Below are 24,844 nucleotides of genomic sequence, written 5' to 3' on the forward strand. Positions count from 1 at the left end.
TTAGGTTAAATATCAGCATGCCATATGTGAAATCTTATAGTGCTTGCTTTAAATGTTAAACGTTTCATTTAAGGATAAAAACGTAAAACTGCTATAAGTTTTACAGGCATCCTATGTAAAATCCCATGAATGTATTTGATATATATGTGGTTGGTATTGGATAGAAAACTACGTAGCCTTTAGACTTAATTGTTGTGGTTGTTCACTGGCACCTGATCACTGCAGAATAACTTTAGTGTATTAAAGTTTGGGAAGCTTGTTTATGTCAAATTCAGTTTTAAATGTAAGTCATTGTCAGTTTGCTAATGGTGGTCATTCTTATATATAGGATTTCCTGAAGGAATTGTCTGTAGGAAAATGCTGTGTAAATATTTGAGCTTTTAAAGGGAGAAACCACAAAATTCATATATATTTCACTGCAAATAAGCATCTACCTAATATTAGCTTTTTTTAAGCTGATATTGTTATAAAGTCTTCTGGTTGACTTGAACTCATCCCAGGAGCAAAATTGGATTATTACTATAAATTTTTTTTAAAATTCAAGATTAATTTTTATTTTGTTTTCTTCAAAGTTTAATAGGTCATCATATTTATATCTTACATATTTATATTTATATCAGGTCTATATCAGTAATTGCATATCCAAATAAATTTTATCATTAGAATAATTTTTTTTAACATCTTCATTGGAGTATAATTGCTTTAAAATGGTGTGTTAGTTTCTGCTGTATAACACAGTGAATCAGCTATACATAAACATATACCCACATATCTCCCCCCTCTTGCATCTCCCTCTCACCCTCCCTATCCCACCCCTCTAGGTGGACACAGAGCACTGAGCTGATCTCCCTGTGCTATGTGGCTGCTTCCCACTAGCTATCTGTTTTACTTTTGGTAGTGTATATATGTCCATGCCACTCTCTCACTTCGTCCCAGCTTACTCTTCCCCCTCCCCATCTCCTCAAGTCCATTCTCTATGTCTGTGTCTTTATTCCTGTCCTGCTCCTAGGTTCTTCAGAACCATGTTTTTTTTTTTTTTTAGATTCCATGTATATGTGTTAGCATATGGTATTTGTTTTTCTCTTTCTGACTTACTTCATTCTGTATGACAGTCTCTAGGTCCACCACTTCACTACAAATAACTCAATTTAGTTTCTTTTTATGACTGAGTAATATTCCATTGTATATATGTGCCACATCTTCTTTATCCATTAATCTGTCGATGGACACTTAGGTTGCTTTCATGTCCTGGCTATTGTAAATAGAGCTGCAGTGAACATTGTGGTACATGACTGTTTTTGAATTATGCTTTTCTCAGGGTATATGCCCAGTAGTGGGATTGCTGGGTCATATGGTAGTTTCATTTTTAGTTTTTTAAGGAACCTCCATACTGTTCTCCATAGTGGCTGTATCAATTTACATTCCCACCAACAGTGCAAGAGTGTTCCCTTTTCTCCACACCCTTTCCAGAATTTATTATTTGTAGATTTTTTGATTATGGCCATTCTGACTGGTGTGAGGTGATACCTCATTGTAGTTTTGATTTGCATTTCTCTAATGATTAGTGATATTGAGCATTCTTTCATGTGTTTGTTGGCAATCTGTATATCTTCTTTGGAGAAATGTCTGTTTAGATCTTCTGCCCATTTCTTGGATTGGGTTGTTTGTGTTTCTGATATTGAGCTGCATGACCTGCCTGTATATTTTGGAGATTAATGCTTTGTCAGTTGCTTCATTTGCAAATATTTTCTCCCATTCTGAGGGTTGTCTTTTCATCTTGTTTATGGTTTACTTTGCTGTGCAAAGGCTTCTAAGTTTCATTAGGTCCCATTTGTTTATTTTTGTTTTTATTTCCATTTCTCTAGGAGGTGGGTCAAAAAGAGTCTTGCTGTGATTTATGTCATGGAGTGTTCTGCCTATGTTTTCTTCTAAGAGTTTTATAGTGTCTGACCTTACATTTAAGTCTTTAATCCATTTTGAGTTTATTTTGTGTATGCTGTTAGGGAGTGTTATATTTCATTCTTTTACATGTAGCTGTCCAGCTTTCCCAGCACCTCTTATTGAAAAGGCTGTCTTTTCTCCATTGTATATTCTTGCCTCCTTTATCAAAGATAAGGTGACCATATGTGCATGGGTTTATCTCTGGGCTTTCTATCCTGTTCCATTGATCTGCATTTCTGTTTTTGTGCCAGTACCATACTGTCTTAATTACTGTAGCTTTGTTGTATAGTCTGAAGTCAGGGAACTTGATTCCTCCAGCTCCGTTTTTTCTTTCTCAAGATTGCTTTGGCGATTCAGGGTTTTTTGTGTTTCCATACAAATTGTGAAAATTTTTTTTCTAGTTCTGTGAAAAATGCCATTGGCAGTTTGATAGGGATTGCATTGAATCTGTAGATTGCTTTCGGTAATATAGTCATTTTCACAACGTTGATTCTTCCAATCCAAGAGCATGGTATATCTTTCCATCTGTTTGTATCATCTTTAATTTCTTTTAGCAATGTCTTATAGTTTTCTGCATACAGGTCTTTTGTCTCCTAAGGTAGGTTTATTCCTAGGTATTTTTTTCTTTTTGTTGCAGTGGTAAATGGGAGTGTCTCCTTAATTTCTCTTTCAGATTTTTCATCATTAGTGTATAGGAATACAAGAGATTTCGGTGCATTATTTTTATATCGTGCAACTTTACCAAATTCATTGATTAACTCTAGTAGTTTTCTGGTAGCATCTTTAGGATTCTCTATGTATAGTATCATGTCATCTGCAAACAGTGACAGTTTTACTTCTTCTTTTCTGACTTGGATTCCTTTTATTTCTTTTTCTTCTCTGATTGCTGCGGCTAAAACTTCCAAAATTTTGTTGAATAATAGTGGTGAGAGTGGGCAACCTTGTCTTCTTCCTGGTCTTAGTGGAAATGGTTTCAGTTTTTCACCATTGAGGATGATGTTGGCTGTGGGTTTGTCATATATGGCCTTTATAATGTTGAGGCCATTTCCCTCTAGGCCTACTTTCTGGAGAGTTTTTATCATAAATGGGTGTTGAATTTTGTCAAAAGCTTTTTCTGCATCTATTGAGATGATCATATGGTTTTTCTCCTTCAGTTTGTTAATATGGTTTATCACATTGATTGATTTGCAGATATTGAAGAATCCTTGCATTCATGGGATAAACCCTACTTGATCATGGTGTATGATCCTTTTAATGTGCTGTTGGATTCTGCTTGCTAGTATTTTGTTGAGGATTTTTGCATCTATGTTCATCAGTGATATTGGTCTATAGATTTCTTTTTTTGTGACATCTTTGTCTGGTTTTGGTATCAGGGTGATGGTGGCCTCGTAGAATGAGTTTGGGAGTGTTCCTCCCTCTGCTATATTTTGGAAGAGTTTGAGAAGGATAGCTGTTAGCTCTTCTCTAAATGTTTGATAGAATTCACCTGTAAATGCATCTTGTCCTGGGCTTTTGTTTGTTGGAAGATTTTTAATCACAGTTTCAATTTCAGTGCTTGTGACTGATCTGCTTATATTTTCTATTTCTTCCCGGTTCAGTCTCGGGAGGTTGTGCTTTTCTAAGAATTTGTCCATTTCTTCCACGTTGTCCATTTTATTGCATATAATTGCTTGTAGTGACCTCTCATTATCCTTTGTATTTCTGCAGTGTCAGTTGTTATGTCTCATTTTTCATTTCTAATTCTCTTAACATGAGTCTTCTCCCTTTTTTTCTTGATGAGTCTGGCTCGTGTTTATCAATTTTGTTTATCTTCTCAAAGAAACAGCTTTTAGATTTATTGATGTTAGCTATTGTTTCCTTCATTTCTTTTTCATTTATTTCTTTTTTTTTTTTTTTTTTTTTGACATGACTCGTGAATTTGTTTTTATTTTTATTGGGCTATAGGGGATGGGTTGGGAAATATCTCTGTAAGTTATGCCCTACTAGGGAAATGTCCATTCTAATTTTCCTGGGATAGCTTTCGGAGCTTTTTCTTTTTCTTGGAGCTGCTGCTCTTGCTGGCAGCAGCCTCTTCAGGTCCACTGCTGAGAGGCTCCTCCTTGGAAGAGAATTTCCTCTTTTTCTTGGGGACCCTCTTGTTTCCTGACTCTTCAGGGTCACTATCTGGTTCCTCTTTGGGGAAAGATTTTTTCCTCTTGGGAAGACTTCCACTGCCAGCTGTCTCTTCAAGATCACTACTAACCAGCTCCCCCTTGGAAAAAGATTTCTTTTTTTTGGGTTTGGAGGAGACAGATGGGTCTTCCATTCCATTCTCCTGAGGAGCCTCCTGGGGCTTTTGCTTTTTCTTCTTTTTGGGTCTTTCACTTGTCTCCTCACATTCCTCTGGGGTACTACTGCTGTTTTCTGAAGACGCTAGGGCAATCGCAGCCAGCCTTTTCTTTTCCTTCTTCAAGCGTTTCTTCTCCTGTTTCTCCAGCTTCCTAGTAATCTCAGCAGCCGCTTCCTCTGCCTGAACCATTGCCTCCTTCATAACATCCAGATTCTTTCGTGGAATCTCTCCAGTCTCATAGAAGGACAGCCGCTCCTCAACTTGTTCTCGAAGCTTCTCCCCAAATACACTGGTAGGTACCTCAGAGAAGCAATCAATTCGTGAGGCAATACTGCATTTGTTTGCCAGGTATCGGGAGATGCGGCCTTTGTTCCTGGCAGCTGCTCGGCCAATGAAGGTAGAGTGGAAAATGAGTCCATATTTTGGGGTGTTACCCCTTGTCTTCAGGGCTCTGGAAAGCTGGTCCCTGTGCTGGGCCCAGGGAATCACTCAGTCTTTTTCATTTATTTCTGATCTGATCTTTATGATTTCTTTCCTTCTGCTAACTTTGGGGTTTTTTTATGCTTCTTTCTCTAATTGCTTTAGGTGTAAGGTTAGGTTGTTTATTTGAGATGTTTCTTGTCTCTTGAGGTAGGATTGTACTGCTATAAACCTCCCTCTTAGAACTGCTTTTGCTGCATCCCATAGGTGTTGCGTCATCTTGTTTTCATTGTCATTTGTTTCTAGGTATTTTTTTATTTCCTCTTTGATTTCTTCAGTGATCTCTTGATTATTTAGTAGTGTATTGTTTAGCCTCCATGTGTTTGTATTTTTTACCAATTTTTTTCCTGTAATTGATATCTAGTCTCATAGCATTGTGGTCAGAAAAGATACTTGATACGATTTCAATTTTCTTAAATTTACTGAGATTTGATTTGTGACCCAAGATATGATCTATACTGGAGAATGTTCCATGAGCACTTGAGAAGAAAGTGTATTCTGTTGTTTTTAAATGGAATGTCTTATAAATATCAATTAAGTCCATCCTGTTTGATGTATCATTTAAAGCTTTGTTTCCTTATTTATTTTCATTTTGGATGATCTGTCCATTGGTGAAAGTGAGGTGTCAAAGTCCCCTACTATGATTGTGTTACTGTTGATTTCCCCTTTTATGGCTGTTTGCATTTGCCTTATGTATTGAGGTGCTCCTGTTTTGGGTGCATAAATATTTACAATTGTTATATCTTCTTCTTGGATTGATCCCTTGATCATTATGTAGTGTCATTCTTTGTCTCTCGTAATAGTCTTTGTTTTAAAGTCTATTTTGTCTGATATGAGAATTGCTACTCAGCTTCCTTTTGATTTCCATTTACATGGAATATCGTTTTTCATCCCTTCACTTTCAGTCTGTATGTATCCGTAGGTCTGAATTGGGTCTCTTGTAGACAGCATATATACGGGTCTTGTTTTTGTATCCATTCAGCCAGTCTGTGTCTTTTGGTTGGAGCATTTAATCCATTTACATTTAAGGTAGTTATCAATATGTGTATTCCTATTACCATTTTCTTAATTGTTTTGGGTTTGTTATTGTAGGTCTTTTCCTTCTCTTGTGTTTCCTGCCTAGAGAAGTTCCCTTAGGATTTGTTGTAATGTTGGTTTGGTGGTGCTGAATTCTCTTAGCTTTTGCTTGTCTGTAAAGATTTTAATTTCTCTGTTGAATCTGAATGAGTTCCTTGCTGGGTAGAGTAATCTTGGTTGTAGGTTTCATCACTTTAAATATGTCCTGCCACTCCCTTCTGGCTTGCAGAGTTTCTGCTGAAAGGTCCACTGTTAACCTTATGGGGATTCCCTTGTATGTTACTTGTTGCTTTTCCCTTGCTGCCTATAATATTTTTTATTTGTATTTAATTTTTGATAATTTGATTAACATGTGTCTAGGCGTGTTTCTCCTTGGATTTATCTTCTGTGGGACCCTCTGTGCTTCCTGGACTTGATTGACTATTTCCTTTCCCATATTAGGGAAGTTTTCAACTATAGTCTCTTCAGATACTTTCTCAGTCCCTTTCTTTTTCTCTTCTTCTTTTGGGACCCGTATAATTCAAAAGTTGGTGCATTTAATGTTGTCCCAGAGGTCTCTGAGACTGTCCTCAAATCTTTTCATTCTTTTTTCTTTATTCTGCTCTGCAGTAGTTACTTCCACTGTTTTATCTTCCAGGTCACTTATCCGTTCTTCTGCGTCAGTTATTCTGCTATTGATTCATTCTAGAGAAATTTTAATTTCATTTATTGTGTTGTTCATCATTGTTTGTTTGCTCTTTAGTTCTTGTAGGTCTTTGTTAAACATTTCTTGTATTTTCTCCATTCTATTTCCAAGATTTTGGATCATCTTTACACTCATTACTCTGAATTCTTTTTCAGGTAGACTGCCTATTTCCTCTTCATTTGTTTGGTCTGGTGGGTTTTTACCTTGCTCCTTCATCTGCTGTGTGTTTCTCTGTCCTTTCATTTTGCTTAACTTACTGTGTTTTGGGTCTGTTTTTCGCAGGCTGCAGGTTTGTAGTTCCTGTTGTTTTTGGTGTGTTTCCCCAGTGGGTAAGGTTGGTTCAGTGTGTTGTGTAGGTTTCCTGGTGGAGGGGAATGGTGCCTGTGTTCTGGTGGATGAGGCTGGATCTTGTATTTCTGGTTGGCAGGACCGCGTCCAGTGGTGTGTTTTGAGGTGTCTGTGACCTTGTTATGATCTTAGGCAGCCTCTCTGCTAATGCGTGGCATTGTGTTCCTGTCTTGCTAGTTGTTTGGCATAGGGTGTCCATCACTGTAGCTTGCTGGCTGTTGAGTGGAGCTGGGTCTTAGCATTGAGATGGAGATCTCTGAGAGAGCTTTCGCCATTTGATATTACGTGGGGCTGGGAGGTCTCTGGTGGATCAATGTCTGAACTTGGCTCTCCCACCTCAGAGGCTCAGGCCTGACACCCGGCTGGAGTACCAAGACTCTGTCAGCCACCCGGTGTGTAGCACAGGGAAGTATACTCAGTATCTTGTAATAACCTATGTAGATGCTGTTTCTGCTGTTTTCTTTTTCTTTGTGTAGATCCAGGTTTCCGTGTGATATAATTTACTTCTGCTAGAAAGATTTCTCTTAACATGTCTTACACTGCAGGTCTCTCTGTGAAGCATGATTGCAACATGTGCATCTGCTGGTCTTGGAGACTTTCCTTGAGAGGTAGCCGGGACAGCTGTGGCTCACCCTGGGGATATAGTCACTGGCAGCAGCCGTTTTGGGGAGCTCTTTCTACCATGTGGACACTGGTGCTAGTGCTAGAGTAATTTTTTAAAGAGTAACATTTTCACTATTCAGGAAAATACATTTGAAAATATAGCAAATTGTGTTTAGAACCATAATAAATACATTATTTTCATAAATGGTTATTCTTATTTTCCTTGCAATTACTTTTAGAGGATGGACCTAGTATTGTAATTGTAGTCTCAAATAAAACTGTGGATAATTTTCTTTTCAATTAGAATTTTTAATTCTTGTAAATCATTACTCTTTTTATTTAAACAAGATGTTAAGTAATACTCTTGCATGGATTTGAAGTTGTGGAGCGTTCAGAGGGACAGTGTTGTGTCCATTAATGTGAGACTTGCAGAGGTCAGAGGGAGTGTGCATTAATTAAACCCTGTGGTATGAGAGGAGACCAAAAAGCCCTGGGGATTGCTAGAAGCAGCTAAATTGAGTCACCTCTTGGTGACCGGTTCGAATTTCATTCTATAACCCTAAGATAATTTTTCAGCTGCTCTGTGGTGAACTCTGAAATATGTGGACGTCTTGGAGAAATTTTAACCTGCTTTAAGCAGTGTTAGTCCTTGATGGACTCCCATCGTCCCAAGTGTTTCCTGAAAGGTGTACATTGCTGCTTGTAGCAGTTAGGAAAGCAAAACCACTTCCTCTGCACTTCAGGTAATTCTTTGCAAAAACGGTAATTTCAGAGAGTCTGTATTAAGCTTTTTAATGTATTGAGAAGTAAAACTTTAAGATACAGTGATCCTCTATCCATATGTGGGTAACAAGTTTGAAATTCTGTTGAATAACTTTAATTTGTACTATGGACCTCTGATGTTTAGTGGTTTGTATTTGCATAGAATTGGCCCAGTTCTTCTCCTGTCAGTGGTCTACTTACTAAGAAGTTGCATTTGATAAAGAGTATGAGAATCTTGTTGAAGTTGAATATATTATCTGATCGCAGTAGAAGAGAAGAATAAAGATGATGGAGTATTAATTTGAAATTTTCTTTGTCAGAGGGTTTGGGACTCCTGCTCTGATTTATAAATGGATTTTTCATAACTACTGCCTATTATGTCTTTCAAAGATAATTTTCCATTCTTTTCAGATTTAGTTTCTTTCTGGCACTTGTTACTGATATATCAGTTTATAAGATAGCCCTCTTCTATAGTTAAAGCAATCTTAATTAGGAATCTGAGAATGCTTTGAAAGTCATAATATGCTCCGAAAGTGTAAAGGTTTGCCAGCCTCTGTATATAATAATAATTGTAGGAGCTTTTAAATCCTCTTATTAATAACCAGGCCCCTGATGATATATATTATTTTAATTGGTAACACTGCAAATGACTGTTGGTGCTCATTGTTACAGGTTAAAAATTGTCTGCTTTCTTAATTAATTTAGGATCTTGCTATAGTTTAATCTACCCCAGATTTTTTTTTAAAATTGGTGGAATTGTATCATTTCAGGCACTAGGTAGAACTCTGTGGATGAATGATCTTGAATTTACATACACTTTCCCTTAGCCATTAAATATTTGGTTTACTTGATATAATTTTTCAAGTGTCCTAGAAGTAGTCTCGGTGATGATAAGCACTGTTTCAATAAAATCTCTCAGAGAATCTAATTTTAAGAATTCCATTTCCCTACTCCAGTGCATGTTTTTACTATCTTTTTGTGGGTTCATTTATATATAAGTGTGCATATGTTTGTTTTTATGTGTGGGTAAAATATTCCTAGTCTTTTCTCTAAATTACTTTTTTTTGCTTAAAATCATTTAGAGTAATTTGAATGTTGACTATAACATTTCTTTCCAGACAGACATTGTTACAGTGGTAAGCAGTTCTGTTTACCTATAGGCTTATCAGTAACCTTTACACATAATGTGATATTGTCTGAATGTCTTATTTTGTTCAGCTTTCCCTGGCACTGATGAAGCCTAAGGCTGCTGTTTCTTTGAGTTACTGATAATTTTTTATCTGATTAACTGACACATTTAGTTGAAATCAGACACAGCCCTTAGGCTGGGCATGGATTTAATTTAAAAAGTATCAAAGGTTTGCTCTGTGTGCTATTTAATCATCCTGTTTATCAGGCAAAGAAAAATTACCGGAAGGACCATAGGGAGAGGGTTATCTTAAGGAGCAGTAGCTTGGGAAATTGATAATAGCTACAAGGTAATTTACTGCTAACTTTTACATTCATTAATATAACATTTCCCGCTAATAATTACAGTGCATGTAATATACTAATTAAATTGAAAGCATTATCACTAATTTTCTTTTTGCTGAGCCCTAAGATGGCTAGATAAGAAGTGAGAATGTGAAATTGAAGAAAACCCATATAAGTCACACCAATTTAAACAATTGGTTAGTTGGCCAGTTAAAACATTTTGGAGATAGACAATGAAATTACCATGAGTGTTCAGAAAACTCATTTTAGGCTGTGACAAGGAAATGAAATTTCTAAATGAATGAAATCACTATGTACTATAAATCTATAAAATATTGCACTGGTCTAACCTGTAAGAGTAATACATTACCAGGAACAAGTGCATCACTACTCTCCATGTGTATGATGGCACTACTCTAGTGAATGAATATGCTGCACTGATGGAGTACACTGATGCTATGGGGCCTTTGCGGTGCCTTTGTTTGTTATATAGCTCTTAACACTTCATAATATGAGTCATTTTTTACTTAGAAAAACATTTCATGCTGTATAACAAAGTACAGTAACTCCACACTAATATTTAAGAGAAAATCTACCCCCCACCTAAGATCCCTTAACAAAACAACAAAAAAAACTAAAAAAAGATTTATTTAAAATTTTATGTAATTCAGACAATAAATGTTATATTATGATATATAGTTATGGTATAATTGTACATTTTAATCTAGCAATAAGCCTCCAGGGTTTTTCCCCATTTTCATTAATGTTATGCATAGGGTATATTAAAAATGAAAATAACATAATCATTTCAGCTTGTATGAAAAATAAAACCTATAATTAAGAAGTCTTATCTTTGTAGCTATAACAAAGTATTGTGCTACCTCTAAATGTCTTTTTTCACAATTCACAAATGTATTTGTTTTTATTTTGTTTTGTTTGGTTTGGTTTTTGAAAGTCTCACATTGTGTTCACTTTTAGAACAGAAAAGTTTAGTAGTTTCCGTGGAAAGAAAATGTTATAAAAAATGAAAAGCTTTGTTAAGTGGAAATCTGCATAGTCTTTTGCTACCTATATTTTCTAGATTATTTTTCTTAACACTTAGTGTTCTATAACTGTTCTATAATGAATGCTCTGAAGGCTAAGTAATGCATTGGGATTTCTCTATAATACGCAATGTAACTAGTAAGTGAAACTCAATCTAAAGTCAGTCTCTCTTGTACCTGATTAATCACAGACTGTGTTTTAAAGAAGTTTCACCTTTAAGTGATACCATAGGATAGATCTTGAAAACTTTGTAATCACAAAGTTTTTTTTTTAATTTAGTTTATATTTTATATTGGGGTATAGTTGATTTACAATGTTGTGTTGGTTTCTGTTACAGCAAAGTGATTCAGTTATACATATACATATATCAATTTTTTTCAGTTTCTTTTCCCATATAGGTTATTACAGAATACTGAATAGAGACCCCTGTGCTATACAGTAGGTTCTTGTTGATTATCTATTTTATATATAGTAGTGTGTATATGTTAATCCCAAACTTCTAATTTATCCCTCTCCGCCACCTTTCCCCTTTGGTAACCATAAATTTGTTTTCAAAGTTTGTGAGTCTGTTTCTGTTTTGTGAATAAGTTCATTTGTTTCATCTTTTTAGATTCCGCTTCTAAGTGATATCATATGATATTTGTCTTTCCCTGATTGACTTCACTTAGTATGATAATTTCTAGATCCATCCATCTTGCTGCAAATGGCTTTATTTCATTCTTGTTAACAGCTGACTAATATTCCATTGTATATGTGTGCCACATCTTCTTTATCCATTCGTTTGTCAATGGGCATTTAGGCTGCATCCATGTCTTGGCTATATTGTAAATAGTGCTGCAGTGAACATTGGGGTGCATGTATCTTTTCAAATTATGGTTTTCTCCAGATATATGCCCAGGAGTGGGATTGCTGGATCATATGGTAGTTCTAGTTTTAGTTTTTTAAGGAACCTCGATACTGTTCTCCATAGTGGTTGTACCAATTTATATTCCCAACAACAGTGTAGGAGGGTTCCCTTTTCTTTACACCCTCTGCAGCATTTATTGTTTGTAGACTTTTTGATGATGGCCATTCTGACTGGTGTGAGGTGATACCTCATTGTAGTTTTGATTTGCATTTCTCTAATAATTAATGATGTTGAGCATCTTTACATGTGTTTATTGGCCATCTGTATGTCTCTGGAGAAAAGTCTGTTTAGATCTTCTGTGCATTTTTGATTGCGTTGTTTGTTTTTTTTTGATATTGAGCTGCATGAGCTGTTTGTATATTTTGGAGATTAATCCCTTGTCTGTTGCTTCATTTGCAAATATTTTTTCCCATTCTGAGGGTTGTCTTTTTTTTTTTTTTTTTTAATTAATTAATTAATTTATTTTTGGCTGTGTTGGGTTTTCGTTTCCGTGCGAGGGCTTTCTCTAGTTGTGGCAGGCGGGGGCCACTCTTCATCACGGTGCGCGGGCCTCTCATTGTCGCGGCCTCTCTTGTTGCGGAGCACAGGCTCCAGACGCGCAGACTCAGTAGTTGTGGCTCACGGGCCCAGTTGCTCCGTGGTATGTGGGATCTTCCCAGACCAGGGCTCGAACCCGTGTCCCCTGCATTAGCAGGCAGACTCTCAACCACTGCGCCACCAGGGAAGCCCCATGAGGGTTGTCTTTTCTTTTTGTTTGTGATTTACTTTGCAGTGCAAAAGCTTTTAAGTTTAATTAGGTCCCATTTGTTTATTTTTGTTTTCATTTCTCTTGGAGGTGGATCCAAAAAGATATTGCTGTGATTTATGTCAGAGAGTGTTCTGCCTATGTTTTCCTCTGAGAGTTTTATAGTATTCAGTCTTACATTTAGGTCTTTAATTCGTTTTGAGTTTATTTTTGTGTATGGTATTAGAGAATGTTCTAATTTCATTCTTTTACATGTAGCTGTCCAGTTTTCCCAGCACCACTTCTTAAAGAGACTGTATTTTCTGCATTGTATATTCTTGCCTCCTTTGTCATAGATTAGGTGACCATGTGTGCATGGGTTTATTTCTGAGCTTTCTATCCTGGCCCATTGATCTATATTTCTGTTTTTGTGCCAGTGCCATACTGTTTTGATGACTGTAGATTTGTAATACTGTTTGAAGTCAGGAGGCTGATTCCTCCAGCTCTGTTTTTCTTTCTCAGGATTGTTTTGGCTATTTGGGATCTTTTGTGTTTCCATACAAATTGTGCAATTTTTTGTTCTAGTTCTGTGAAAAATGCCATTGGTAATTTGACAGGGATTGCATTGAATCTGTAGATTGCCTTGGGTGGTATAGTCATTTTGACAGTATTGATTCTTCCAATCCAAGAACATGGTATAGCTTTCCATCTGTGTAATCTTCGATTTCTTTCATCAGCATCTTATAGTTTTCAGAGTACAGGTCTTTTGCCTTCTTAGGTAGGTTTATTCCTAGGTATTTTATTCTTTTTGATGTGATGGTAAATGTGATTGTTTCCTTTAATTCAATTTTTCTTCTGTACATTGAATATAATATATTGGGTTGGCCAAAAGGTTCATTAAGTTTTTTACATAAGATGGTTCTAGTAGTGCTTACTTAGCTGTCTTTAACATCATTCAAAACAATTTTGTTAGATTGTATTATGACAGCTGTCATATCAGTGTGCATTAAAAAAAAAACTTATCAAAATTGGTGAATCTTTGTGTAAGCATTTTAATATTGAAGATAGAAGAAAAAAAGCAACATTTTCAGCATATTATGCTGTATTATTTCAAGAGAGGTAAAAATGCAACTGAAACACAAAAAAAGATTTGTGCAGTGTAAGGAGAGGGTGCTGTGACTCATTGAACACGTCAAAAGTGTTTTGTGAAGTTTCATGCTGGAGATTTCTCACTGGACAATGCTCCACGGTCGAGTAGACAACTTGAAGTTGATAGCTATCAAATCGAGACATTAATTGAGAACAATCAACGTTATACCACGTGGAAGATAGCTGACATACTCAAAATATCCATAGCAAGTGTTGAAAATCATTTGCACCAGCTTGGTCATGTTAATTAATCGCTTTGATGTTTGGGTTCCACGTAGGTTAAGCAAAAAAAACCTTCTTGACTGTATTTCCGTGCGTGATTCTCTACTGAAATGTAATGAAAATGTTCCATTTTTAAAACAAATTGTACATGGTTGATGAAAAGTGGATACTGTACAACAATGTGGAATGGAAGAGATCATGGGGCAAGTGAAATGAACCACCATCAACCACACCAAAGACCGGTCTTCATCCAAAGAAGGTGATGTTGTGTATATGGTGGGATTGGAAGGGAGTCCTCTATTATGAGCTCCTTCTGGCAAACAAAACAATTAATTCCAACAAGTACTGCTCCCAGTTAGACCAACTGAAAGCAGCACTCGATGAAAAGCATCCAGAATTAGTCAACAGAAAACACATAATCTTCCATCAAGATAACGCAAGACTGCATGTTTCTTTGATGACCAGGCAAAAACTGTTACAGCTTGGCTGGGAAGTTCTGAGTCATCTGCTGTATTCACCAGACGTTGCACTTTGGATTTCCATTTATTTCTGTCTTTACAAAATTCTCTTAACGGAAAAAATTTCAATTCCCTGGAAGACTGTAAAAGGCACCTGGAACAGTTCTTCACTCAAAAAGATAAAAAGTTTTAGGAAGATGAAATTATGAAGTTGCCTGAAAAATAGCAGAAGATAGTAAAACAAAAGGGTGAATACGTTGTTCAATAAAGTTCTTGGCAAAAATGAAAAATGTGTCTTTAGTTTTACTTTAAAACCTAAGGAACTTTTTGGCCAACCCAATAATAGCAATGAACTAAAATTATCAAGTAGAAATAGACCAATCTTTGTGCTTCTATGTAGACTTTTAAAAAACTAAGATTTTTAGATTGTGTATACATTGATAGTGTTGTAATTTTCTGTTATTTGGGAATTGAAGATCTTTCCTAGCATTTATTTGTACTAATTTCTTTGATAACCTGCTTTGGAAAAATGAAGCCGTGTTTCATTTATTTATTTATTTGATTTATTTGGTTTATTTATTTGATTCAACACAGCAGGACCAAGTCACATTCTATATTCTCAGATCATCTGTTATTCCATCATCCTAACTTTATGCACAACCATATTTATTAGTTCAGCTGCTCAGTATCAGGATAATAGACACACCAAGTCTAAACTTCTTATTTACCAATGACGGACCTGAGATCTAGAGAAATTAGGAATCTTGGCTAAAGACCCATAGTTAGTGATTATCAAAAATATATACCTGGTAAGATACTATTTCTATCATAGGAACTCAACAGTTAGGAATATTTCTTACTTTTATAAATCATCTAATAATTTTTAAAATTAAAAAATGCCTTTTATTAAAAGTTAGTAAGCCTTCTCTTGTCCCAAATCTTTTCTTTTCACGTCTTATGCACCCTCGGTAGTCATTTGCAACGATGTTTTGCTGTTTTGTTTTTATAAGATTTTTTGTTCTTTTCATTTACTGTTTTGTATTATTCATATATGTTTTTCTCCAGCTACATGTAAGCTGTTTGAGGGCAGAGACTGTGGCTTACATTGCTTTTTAATATTCTTTCCAGGTTTTTTTTGGTTCATGTTATAATTTATTATTATTTTTGCTCTGCCACTCTTACCCCTCTTCTTGACTGTCTTTCTTATCCAGTATTTTCTGTGATAATTTCAGGTTACTCTGATGCTTTATGTGCAGAAATTAACACTATTAAAATGTTAACCTGTCTACAATTCTGGCAAAATACAAAATGCTTCAAAGCAACATTAAAATTCCGTTTTTCACCAAATGCATCAAAAATTTTTGCTTTTCTGTAATTGACCTCAGAATATCAAAGATTTGACCTAAGAAATATATAATTCAATTTAATCAACATGTCCCCAATAGCACTGCAGTCTCTTTAATTGTAACTGTGTGTCATCTTAGTCAGTACTTGGTCTAGAAAGACCTTGACAAGTTTGGTATACTGGTTCTGATTAGGTTCTCCAGTTTTATAATTTCCAAGAGCCTTCGATTGCAGAGAGTTCAGGGAAACTAAATAAACATTGATGTTTATAGATTCTGAAATCATTGCTGATCTTCAGGTTTATTTCCAAATCTGCCCTACAGCTGATACTGACCCTGAAACTAGAAAATCACACCAGCAATTTCTTGGATGTATGTATGGAAAGAAGACTTATAAAAGACTGTTTCCATGTTTTATTTAACTCTCATTCTCATCCTATCCCTAGTCTATGCAATATTTAATGTTTGGCAGCTAGAACCAGGATAATATACTTTACTAAGTCTGTTGTTGCAGTGCTTCATTATCTAGATGCAGTGATGAAGCTGGAAGGAGAGAGAAAATCAAGAATGGTGGTAGCTGGGCTTCCCTGGTGGCGCAGTGGTTAAGAATCTGCCTGCCGATGCAGGGGACACGGGTTCGAGCCCTGGTCTGGGAAGATCCCACGTGCCGCGGAGCAGCTGGGCCCGTGAGCCACAATTACTGAGCCTGCGCGTCTGGAGCCTGTGCTCCGCAACAAGAGAGGCCGCGATAGTGACAGGCCCGCGCACCACGATGAAGAGTGGCCCCTGCTTGCCACAACTAGAGAAAGCCCTCGCACAGAAACGAAGACCCAACACAGCCAAAAATAAATAAATAAATTAATTAATTAAAAAAAAAAAAAAAAAAGAATGGTGGTAGCTGTTTAAGTTTTTTCCCCCAAGTGTGAGCGGGTAGCATGAAGGGCAGTATTCTAACTACTCCGCTCATGGGACTGGGCCTTGATGTCCCAACTCTTGATATCAAAGATCTTCTGAATGAAGGCCTTTATTATTTTATTTTTGCATTTATTTTTTATTATTTATTTATGCGTTCTTTTCTGGTGCAGTTATGGAGCTAATATTCATTAATTAGAGAATGCTGGCTTATTGATGACTAATAACATTGAAAAAAATCTTTAATTATTTAACTCTTTACATTTATATAGTATTCCGGTATGGTTTGAGAGAAACCCTGTTTGGCTGGTGGTCAACATTCTTTTTCCTCAGGGATGCTAAAATGAATAACTAAAAGATGATCTACCAAGAAAAATTGGCAAATAGATCTGTGCTTTGACTTAATTAGCCTAACCATGTGCAGACCATTGGCGGGTTAACCTTAAAAGAATTCTGAAAACTACGGTCTCTGCCTTGAAACTTTAATGTTATGTCTGTTGGTGGCTTTTTTTTTTTTTTTTTTTTTTTTAATCAAGGGCAAAGAAGAGTTAAGAATGTAACTGGTCTTCAGTATTTGCTTCTCCTTTTTGTAATTCCATATGTTTATGTGGCAACATTCTGTTAGAGTTTTAAACCTAGTGACTCTGTAGTTGTAACAGCACTTCAGGCAATAATATGTAGATCAGGGCTAATTGGAATTTTTCCCTTGAATTTTTCTCTCTCTTAAAGAGGGGAAAAAATTAACTTGGTTTGGAAATCAGTTTCCTGCCAAATTTGCTAAGGGCAAAAAGATTCAGAGGATGTTGCTGTTGAAGTTGCTCTTAATCTGGTTTATTTATTGAATAGGCAATGCATTCACCTGGTTCAAAATTCAGAATGTTCAAAATGTTCATGGGGACCTCCGATTTGTAGCCAAATGGGACAGAAATTGTGAGTAACCTGGGGACCTACTACTTGTAATTGGCATCTGAAGGAGGTGTGGGGGCAGTCTTGTAGGACTGAGCCCTTAACCTGTGGGATCTAATGCTATTTCCAGGCAGATAGTGTCAGAGTTGAGTTAAATTGTAGGATACTCAGCAGGTGTTGCAGAATTGCTTGATGTGGGACAACCCTCCTCTGACATTGGTGTCAGAAGTGTTGTGAGTGTGGTAGTAGTGTGAGAGTAAAGGAGAAACACAGGAGGAACTGGGTTTTTTCTAACATAATGATTATGTTATTACTGATCAAGGCTTTTATTTTCATTTCCTTAATGAAAAGAAAACATAACTGAATGTTGGGAGACCCGAGTCCTTTTCCTGATAATGATTTATTTGGTGAACTTATGTAAATCAAAGTACTTGCTTCATTTTTAAAGCTGGCACCATGAGTTTTCTTTCCCAGGATTGTTACCAAACTTTATGTAAAAATGAGACAACTCCTGTTTGCTGAGTGACCTACATGGTGTTTATTAATTAGCATATATAAACATGGATTCTCTTTCTATTCCTGACTTCTGGCAAAGCATTCTATAGTTGAAATTGACCATCTTAAAGACTGTTCCTCCTAAATTTCTATTTTGGGTATAGTCAGTTAAAGTTGCTTCTCTCAATTTCGGGATTAGTATCTAAGAGAATCAGAAGAAAAGAACATTTCAAATAGAGCTGGTAGCCCACCGTTCTTAACCATTTATATGGTGATGCTGGAAACCAGCAAAGTTTATGATATATTACTATGTCTTATTTATTAAGGTTGATTATTCTAGCAAGCCTTTGCTAGACAGTAAGGTCATTAAGGTAAAGATGATGTCTGTCTGTATTTGTTGAATAATCTACTGAGTGAGAAAAAATAGTGTGTTGGGATTTGTCTCTTGATGATTTTTAGACATTTTACTTTCATAAGTAGTTTTTTTCTTTTTAAAAACATTTTCTTAAATGATTACATACTGTTAAGGTCATTGTACGGGTCCTGGGCCTCTGCCTTCATATCTTTTTTTTTTGCTCCTTCCAGACCCTGCTTGGTATCCCAAGGGGGCTTAGTGGGCTTAGATTCCAGAGCTCCCCAGTAGCTGGCTTTCCCTTAGATAGGAGCCACTGGGGAGATTAAGGTCAGAAGGAAGTGAGAAACCCTGGTTCTTCCCTTTTTCTCTGCCTAGGTGGATTTTGTGCTATGGCTGGCTTGCCTCTTGCTTAGCTCTTATTGGACAGGCCCACTGAGGTTCCAGCTTCCACCAGGTACTTGGTTCCTGGGCTCTGGAAAAGTCCTCCTTTGTCCCTTCAGCCTAGGGATAGTAACTGCTTTCTGCTATTGCTGGTTCCTGGGTTCTCTCGCAATGCTCGGTTTGGCTTCTCAGTTCTGTAACCTGTGTAATTAATTCCCTGTACCTTTCTTTAAATTCTCAGAGTGTTTTTTTTTCCTACTTGTACTTTGACTGATACAGTCATCAAAGTGCTAATTTTATAAAGTATAACTTTAATATTGCTAATAAATTAGTCATCCCTTTACTTTTATCATTCTAGGATCTATAGAAATGACTGAATTCTCATGTACTTTTTTGATGATTGAATGTAAGACACTATACTGGGTGCCTGTGGATGCCAACAGAATAAAATAGATTTTGTTGTTATTTTATATATATATATAAATGACATATGTAAAGTGCCTCAAGAAGTGTACAGAGTAAGAGGTATAAAGGGGTGAAAGGCAGAAGAGATCACCTCTGATCAGAGGAATCAGGCAAGGCTTCATGGTTTGTGAAGAATGAGTAGGATTGCACTTAGTGGAGATTGGGGCCAGAGGATTGGTAGAAAACTGTAAATGGAAAGAAGAGTAAGATAGGAAATTAGTACATTCAGTCTAAATAGAAGATACATAAAGGATTTATGTAAATAAGTGTAGATTAGAGAGAGAAATGTATTTGGCCAATACGGAAGTGTGAAGGGATTGCTTTTAGGAAGATAAATCTGTTAGTTGGATCAACTGGAGGGAGAAGAAATTAGAGGTGGAGAGAGCAATGATGGCTCCATTGCTGTTATTCTAGGGAGAGCTGAGAGGATCTGAACTAGTACTAACGCAGTAAAATGCCTAATTTGCCATACCTAGTGACTGGATATGGGGAGTCTTTCTAGTCTCAATGTCCGTCTGGCTCCAGGTAAGCACCCGCAGAGGGTGGAGAGTCTAAGGTCACTTGTACATTTTGAAGCTGGGTGATGTTAGTGACAAATACAGAGAAATGAGAACATAAAGGAGGTTAATGAGGAAATATTTGTATTGCTCTATGATTATTTGAGCACTTTTCCGTATGTTATACTAGTTGCCTCACACAACCCTATGAACTAGATTACCATCTTTATTTTATGAAGAAACTATGCTTATAAGAGTTGAGATTTGTACAGGATTTTGTTATTTGGTATGTTGTAAAGCTGAGTATTTCAACTCAGGTCTTCTCTTTCCCTGTTTTCTTTTTTTAATAATGGACTTTATTAGCTTCCTTGATCACATTTAAAATCATATATTCTTTTGACCGTAAATCACAGCTTCTATAGTAATTATAATAAGGTTAATTTTGGACATGTTTTTAAAGGAAAGTTAGAAACTTTTAAAAAAGTTTTTCTTCTGAGAGTACAATTATTGAGGTAAAAGTAAGTTTTCTCGTTTTGTTTTACTTTTTGGAGAACACTCGTACTTTTAGAGATTATGAAGCTGCATACATTTTCTTATGGTCGTGTCATTCTTGACCTGGATAGCATTTCTGTATGTTAGTAGAAGTAAGACTGAACTCGGAAATGTTATTTCAAATTCTGATTTTCATGGTGGTGCCACCACTATGTTTTGTGAACTTGTAATACTAAACATTGTGTATCCCTCCTTAATCCTACCTTCTCTTCTAGCAATTGCACCATCTGTCTACAACAGATCTTTTTGGAATATTTATTTATATTTATTTTCTTTCTCATTGCCCATTCTATTATGCTGCTTCAACTTAGTTCCCATCAACAGCAATGCATTAAAACTTCTCTTCTTAAGGTCAGTAACAACTAAATCCAGTGGACACGTTTTATTCTTTTTCACTCCCAATCTTTGGGAACTTGTAAACTTTTCTTCTTTGGCCTCGTCTTCTGTGATATCCTCCCTTCCTAGTTTTCCATCTGTTTTTCTGTCCTTAGCTTTCTTTCAAGACCCTTCTTTCTCTACCCAATTTATAATATTATAGTTCCTCGTGGTTCATTTTTCACCCTCTTTTAGTCTACACTTCCTTGCCATTTGACCCCATCTCTTCTTATGGCTTCAGTTACCACCCAATTATATCTTTTTTTTGAGCTCCATACTCAACTGTCTATTGGACAACTCTGATTGAATGACCAAAGACACGTAAGGCTTAATGTCCAAAATAGTACTCATCATATTCCTCCCCAAATTTGTGTATTTCTTTTAAAATTAATGTCATTGCTCTTCATCAAGTGACCAAGCCAAAAACTTGAGAGCATTCTGGATTTCTTTCTCAGCCACATGCCACCAAAATCTGTGGATCTTTTCTTGTATCACAAGTCTGCCTTTTCCTTGTCATCATCATAACCACTGCCTTACTTTAGACCTTCATCATTTCTTACTTAGTTACCTTTAGGGTTCCCTAAGTAGTTATTCTGCTTCTGTACACTTTTCTGATCAATATTCCTATGTAATCATTTAAAAATGCAAAGCCAATTGCACAACAGTGTTAATGTACTTAACATTCAGTGCTCAATCAGAAAGGTAATATTGTTAAAATGACCATACTACTCAAAGCAATTTATAGGTTCAGTGCAATCCTATCAAAATTCCAGTGACATTTTTTATAGACGTTAATAAAAAAATCCTAAAATTTTTATGGAACCACAAAAAATCCCCAATAGCCAAAGCAATCTTGAGAAAGAACAAAGATGGAGGCAAACTATATTACAAAGCTATAGTAATCAAAACAGTACGGTATTGACATAAAGATAGAGACATAGATCAGTGGAACAGAATACAGAGCCCAGAAATAAACCCATGCATATATGGTCAATTAATTTTTGACAGAGGAGCCAAGAATATACAATGGGCAAAGAATAGTCTCTTCAATAAATGGTGATGGGAAAACTAGTTAGCCACATGCAAAAGAGTGAAACTGCATCCCTGTCTCACACCATAGATAAAAATCAACTCAAAATGGGTTAAAGGCCTGAATGTAAGATCTGAAACTTTTAAATTACTAGATGAAAACATAGGGGATAAACTCCTAGACATTGGTCTTGGCAATGATTTTTTTGGACTTGACTCCAAAAGCAAAGGCAACAAAAGCAAAAATAAACAAGTGGGACTACATAAAATTAAAAAGCTCTGTACAGCCTCAGAAACCATTCAAGAAAATAAAAAGACATTCTATGAAACGGGAAAAAATATATGCAAACTGCATGTATGATAAGGGGTTAATATCCAAAATATACAAGGAACTCAGACAACTCAATAACCAAAAAAAAAAGAAAGAAAGAAAAGAAAAAGAAAGAAAAGAAAAAAACCCAAGTAACCCAAGTAAAAAATTGGGCAAAGGACCTGAATAGACATTTTTGTAAAGAAGACATATGAATGGTGAGTAGGTATGTGAAAAGGTACCCAAAATAACTAATTACAGGGAAATACAAACCAAAACCACTATGAAATATTACTTCACACCTGTTAGGATGTCTGTTATCGAACAGACAAAAGATAACAAATGCTGGCAAGGATGTGGAGAATAGGGAAACCTTGTACAGTGTTGATGGGAATGTAAGTTGGACAGCCACTAGGAAAAACAGTATGGAGGTAGCTCAAGAAATTAAATATAGAACTACCATATGATCCAGCCATCCTGCTTCTGGGCATATATCCAAAGGAAGTGAAATCATTATCTCCGAAAGATATCTGTACTCTCATGTTCATTGCAGCTTTATTCAGAATAGCCAAGGTATGGAAACAACCTAAGTATTGTTGACAGAGGAATGGAAAAAGAAAGTATGATATATGTATATAATGGAATATTATTCAGCCTTAAAAAAAGAAGGAAATCCTGACATTTTGCAACAACATGGATGAACTTGGAAGGCGTGCTAAATGCTAAATGAAATAAGCCAGATAAAGACAACAAGTACTGCATGGTATCACTTATATGTGGATCTAAAAAAAAAATTCTTTTTAAAGATGAACTCATAAAAACAGAGAGTGGAAAGGTGGTTGCCAAGGGGTGGGTGATGTGGGAAACAGGGACAGGTTGGCAAAAGCGTGCAAACTTTCAGTTATAATATGAATAAGGTCAGAGGATTTAATATATAACATGGTGGCTATAGTTGATAATACTGTATTGTAAAGTTGAAGTTTGCTTTGAGAGTAGGATTTAAATATTCTCACCAAAATGAAAAGAAAGAGAAGAAAAGTTAAATATGTGAGGTGATGTGTTAAGTCAGAATCCTTACACAATAATATGGATCATCATGTTGAACATTTCAAGTATCTTACAATTTTACCTGTCAATTATTCCTCAATAAAGCTGGAATAATCAAAAAACATATAAAATATAATAATCCCCATTTATATAAGTTGCATGTTAAAAGTTATCTCTAATCAAAGGAAGTTTTCTTAAGAGCTTAGAAAGTGAGTTCAGAAAGCAGCTTTTAAACATATTAAACACCTCCTACCAAACTTGTTTGTTTAGAAATGAATACTTCTTGATTCTTTATTCTTGCAACAAAGATTAACAATTTAGTCCTTTATTTATTTATGTTGTTGTTGTTAGAGTTTCACAGAAGTCCTCAAAATGTTACCTTGTCTTGTTAGCAAGATGAATATTCTTGGGAAACTCAAGGAAAAATAATAAATAATTGTAGTTCTAGACTTCTATTCAGTTTCATTTTGGGTTGAATTTGGTCTAGGATGACCAGCAGTCTCTAAGTCCATTGAGGTTGGAACACACTCTCTGTAGCAAACGACTGATTTATTACAAACTAGGAGTGTCATACTGTTGCAACTCAGATGGAGACTCAAAAGTAAAAGAATACACATTAGTTTTAAAATGGAAATAAATGACAAATGATTATGATTTTCTGCAGTTTCTTTGTCATTTAATTTCCAGCCTTAACAAATTTTTCCCTATTTAACTGAGAAAGCTCACAAAGGGAAACAGTAATGCTACAAATTAGTGACCTAATACTCTGTCATGAGCTCACTGTTTAATGGAAGAACTCCAGATGGTGATCGTTTCCCATTTTGGAAATATTTTATATTGATGATGCTAAGAAAAACAATAACAAGTCAAACAAAAATTTTAGTCAGACGCCTGAATATATCACTTGGAAATTCTCAGTGTTACTTTCAGAATTATTTCATATAAAAGAATATTCACTTTTGTGGTTATTTTTACTAACCTGGACTGGTCTAATTCTACTAAAATGAAGAATTAGAAGTTTAAGGAAAAATCATCTAGTGCCTTACTGGCCACATAAACTTCTTGTTTAGTTATCCAGTCCCCAGAATATCATTGACATTCACAAATGTTTCTTATTTAATAATGTCATGCTGCCAGAAGTCCAAGTATCGCCACTCAGAGCTATAATGCAAGTGTGCTTCTTTAATGAATGGTTCATATTAAAAATGTTAGAATGCCTTTCAGATGAAAAACATTTTGAATTCAGCAGTTCATTTTTTTCTCAACAGGCAGGAACTCATTAACAGAATAATACTGGTAACGGAGGCATTTTTCAAAGAAAATAATATCCCCAATAAATGCAAGCTGCATATCTTCTCATCTTTGGAATAAGTAGGCCTAGTTTTCATCTGTAAAAAGGGACAGCTTGTTTTCATCACGTTGCACATTTTAAACATCTTACAATTTTATTTGTCAATTATACTCAATAGAGCTGGAATTGTTTAAAAAACATAAAAAATAATAATCCTCATTTATATAAGTTGCAATTTAAAAGTTGTTTAAAAAGTTTATGTTGTTGGCTTTGTGAATCAACTTTTCATTATGAAAATAAGTGAATATTGAGTGAATAAATCTAATTTGGGTCTAGATTTCTACCTTTAAAACTTGTAATTATCACTATTACCATATGACTGAATGCCTTCATCATCCCAATCTCTATATTGGGTGCCTTTTAACTGTTATATGGTAGAGTTTTGCATGAGGACACGTCAAGTACATTTCAGAGTGGAAGCCCATTTCTATCCTTGTGTGTCTATGTTCCTGATACCTTAGGGTATTGATTTTAAGAGAAGTCAATAAGACTTAGTAGTTAATAAGGCTTTAGGACTAGGTTATAAACTTATATGGGCAGGTCCTCATAATCTCATGCAGCTCCCCGCCTGGTGCAAAGGCTTGGACTTCTAGGGCCAGGCCTGGGCTGGGCTCACAGGAGCTT

At 35.8% G+C, this 24,844-nt stretch overlaps 2 protein-coding genes across 3 annotated transcripts in view; one reads left to right on the forward strand and one right to left on the reverse strand.

The window, feature by feature from the left end:
- DPH6 (diphthamine biosynthesis 6) overlaps positions 1-24,844 on the forward strand; it is a 171,995-nt gene that overhangs the window by 69,829 nt on the left and 77,322 nt on the right. The window lies entirely within an intron of this gene.
- On the reverse strand, positions 3,848-4,757 carry LOC130707492 (nucleolar protein 56-like). Its single transcript, XM_057542170.1, has one exon. The coding sequence runs from the start codon at positions 4,469-4,471 to the stop codon at positions 3,941-3,943; it is 531 nt and encodes a 176-aa protein (XP_057398153.1). The 5' UTR covers positions 4,472-4,757; the 3' UTR covers positions 3,848-3,940.

The sequence above is a fragment of the Balaenoptera acutorostrata genome, chromosome 3 (assembly GCF_949987535.1).
Source record: "Balaenoptera acutorostrata chromosome 3, mBalAcu1.1, whole genome shotgun sequence".
NCBI classification, from domain to species: Eukaryota; Metazoa; Chordata; class Mammalia; order Artiodactyla; family Balaenopteridae; genus Balaenoptera; species Balaenoptera acutorostrata.

Excerpts from the sequence above, each read along its gene's own strand:
- LOC130707492 (XM_057542170.1), bottom strand. The coding sequence starts at position 4,471 with ATGAAGGAGGCAATGGTTCAGGCAGAGGAAGCGGCTGCTGAGATTACT.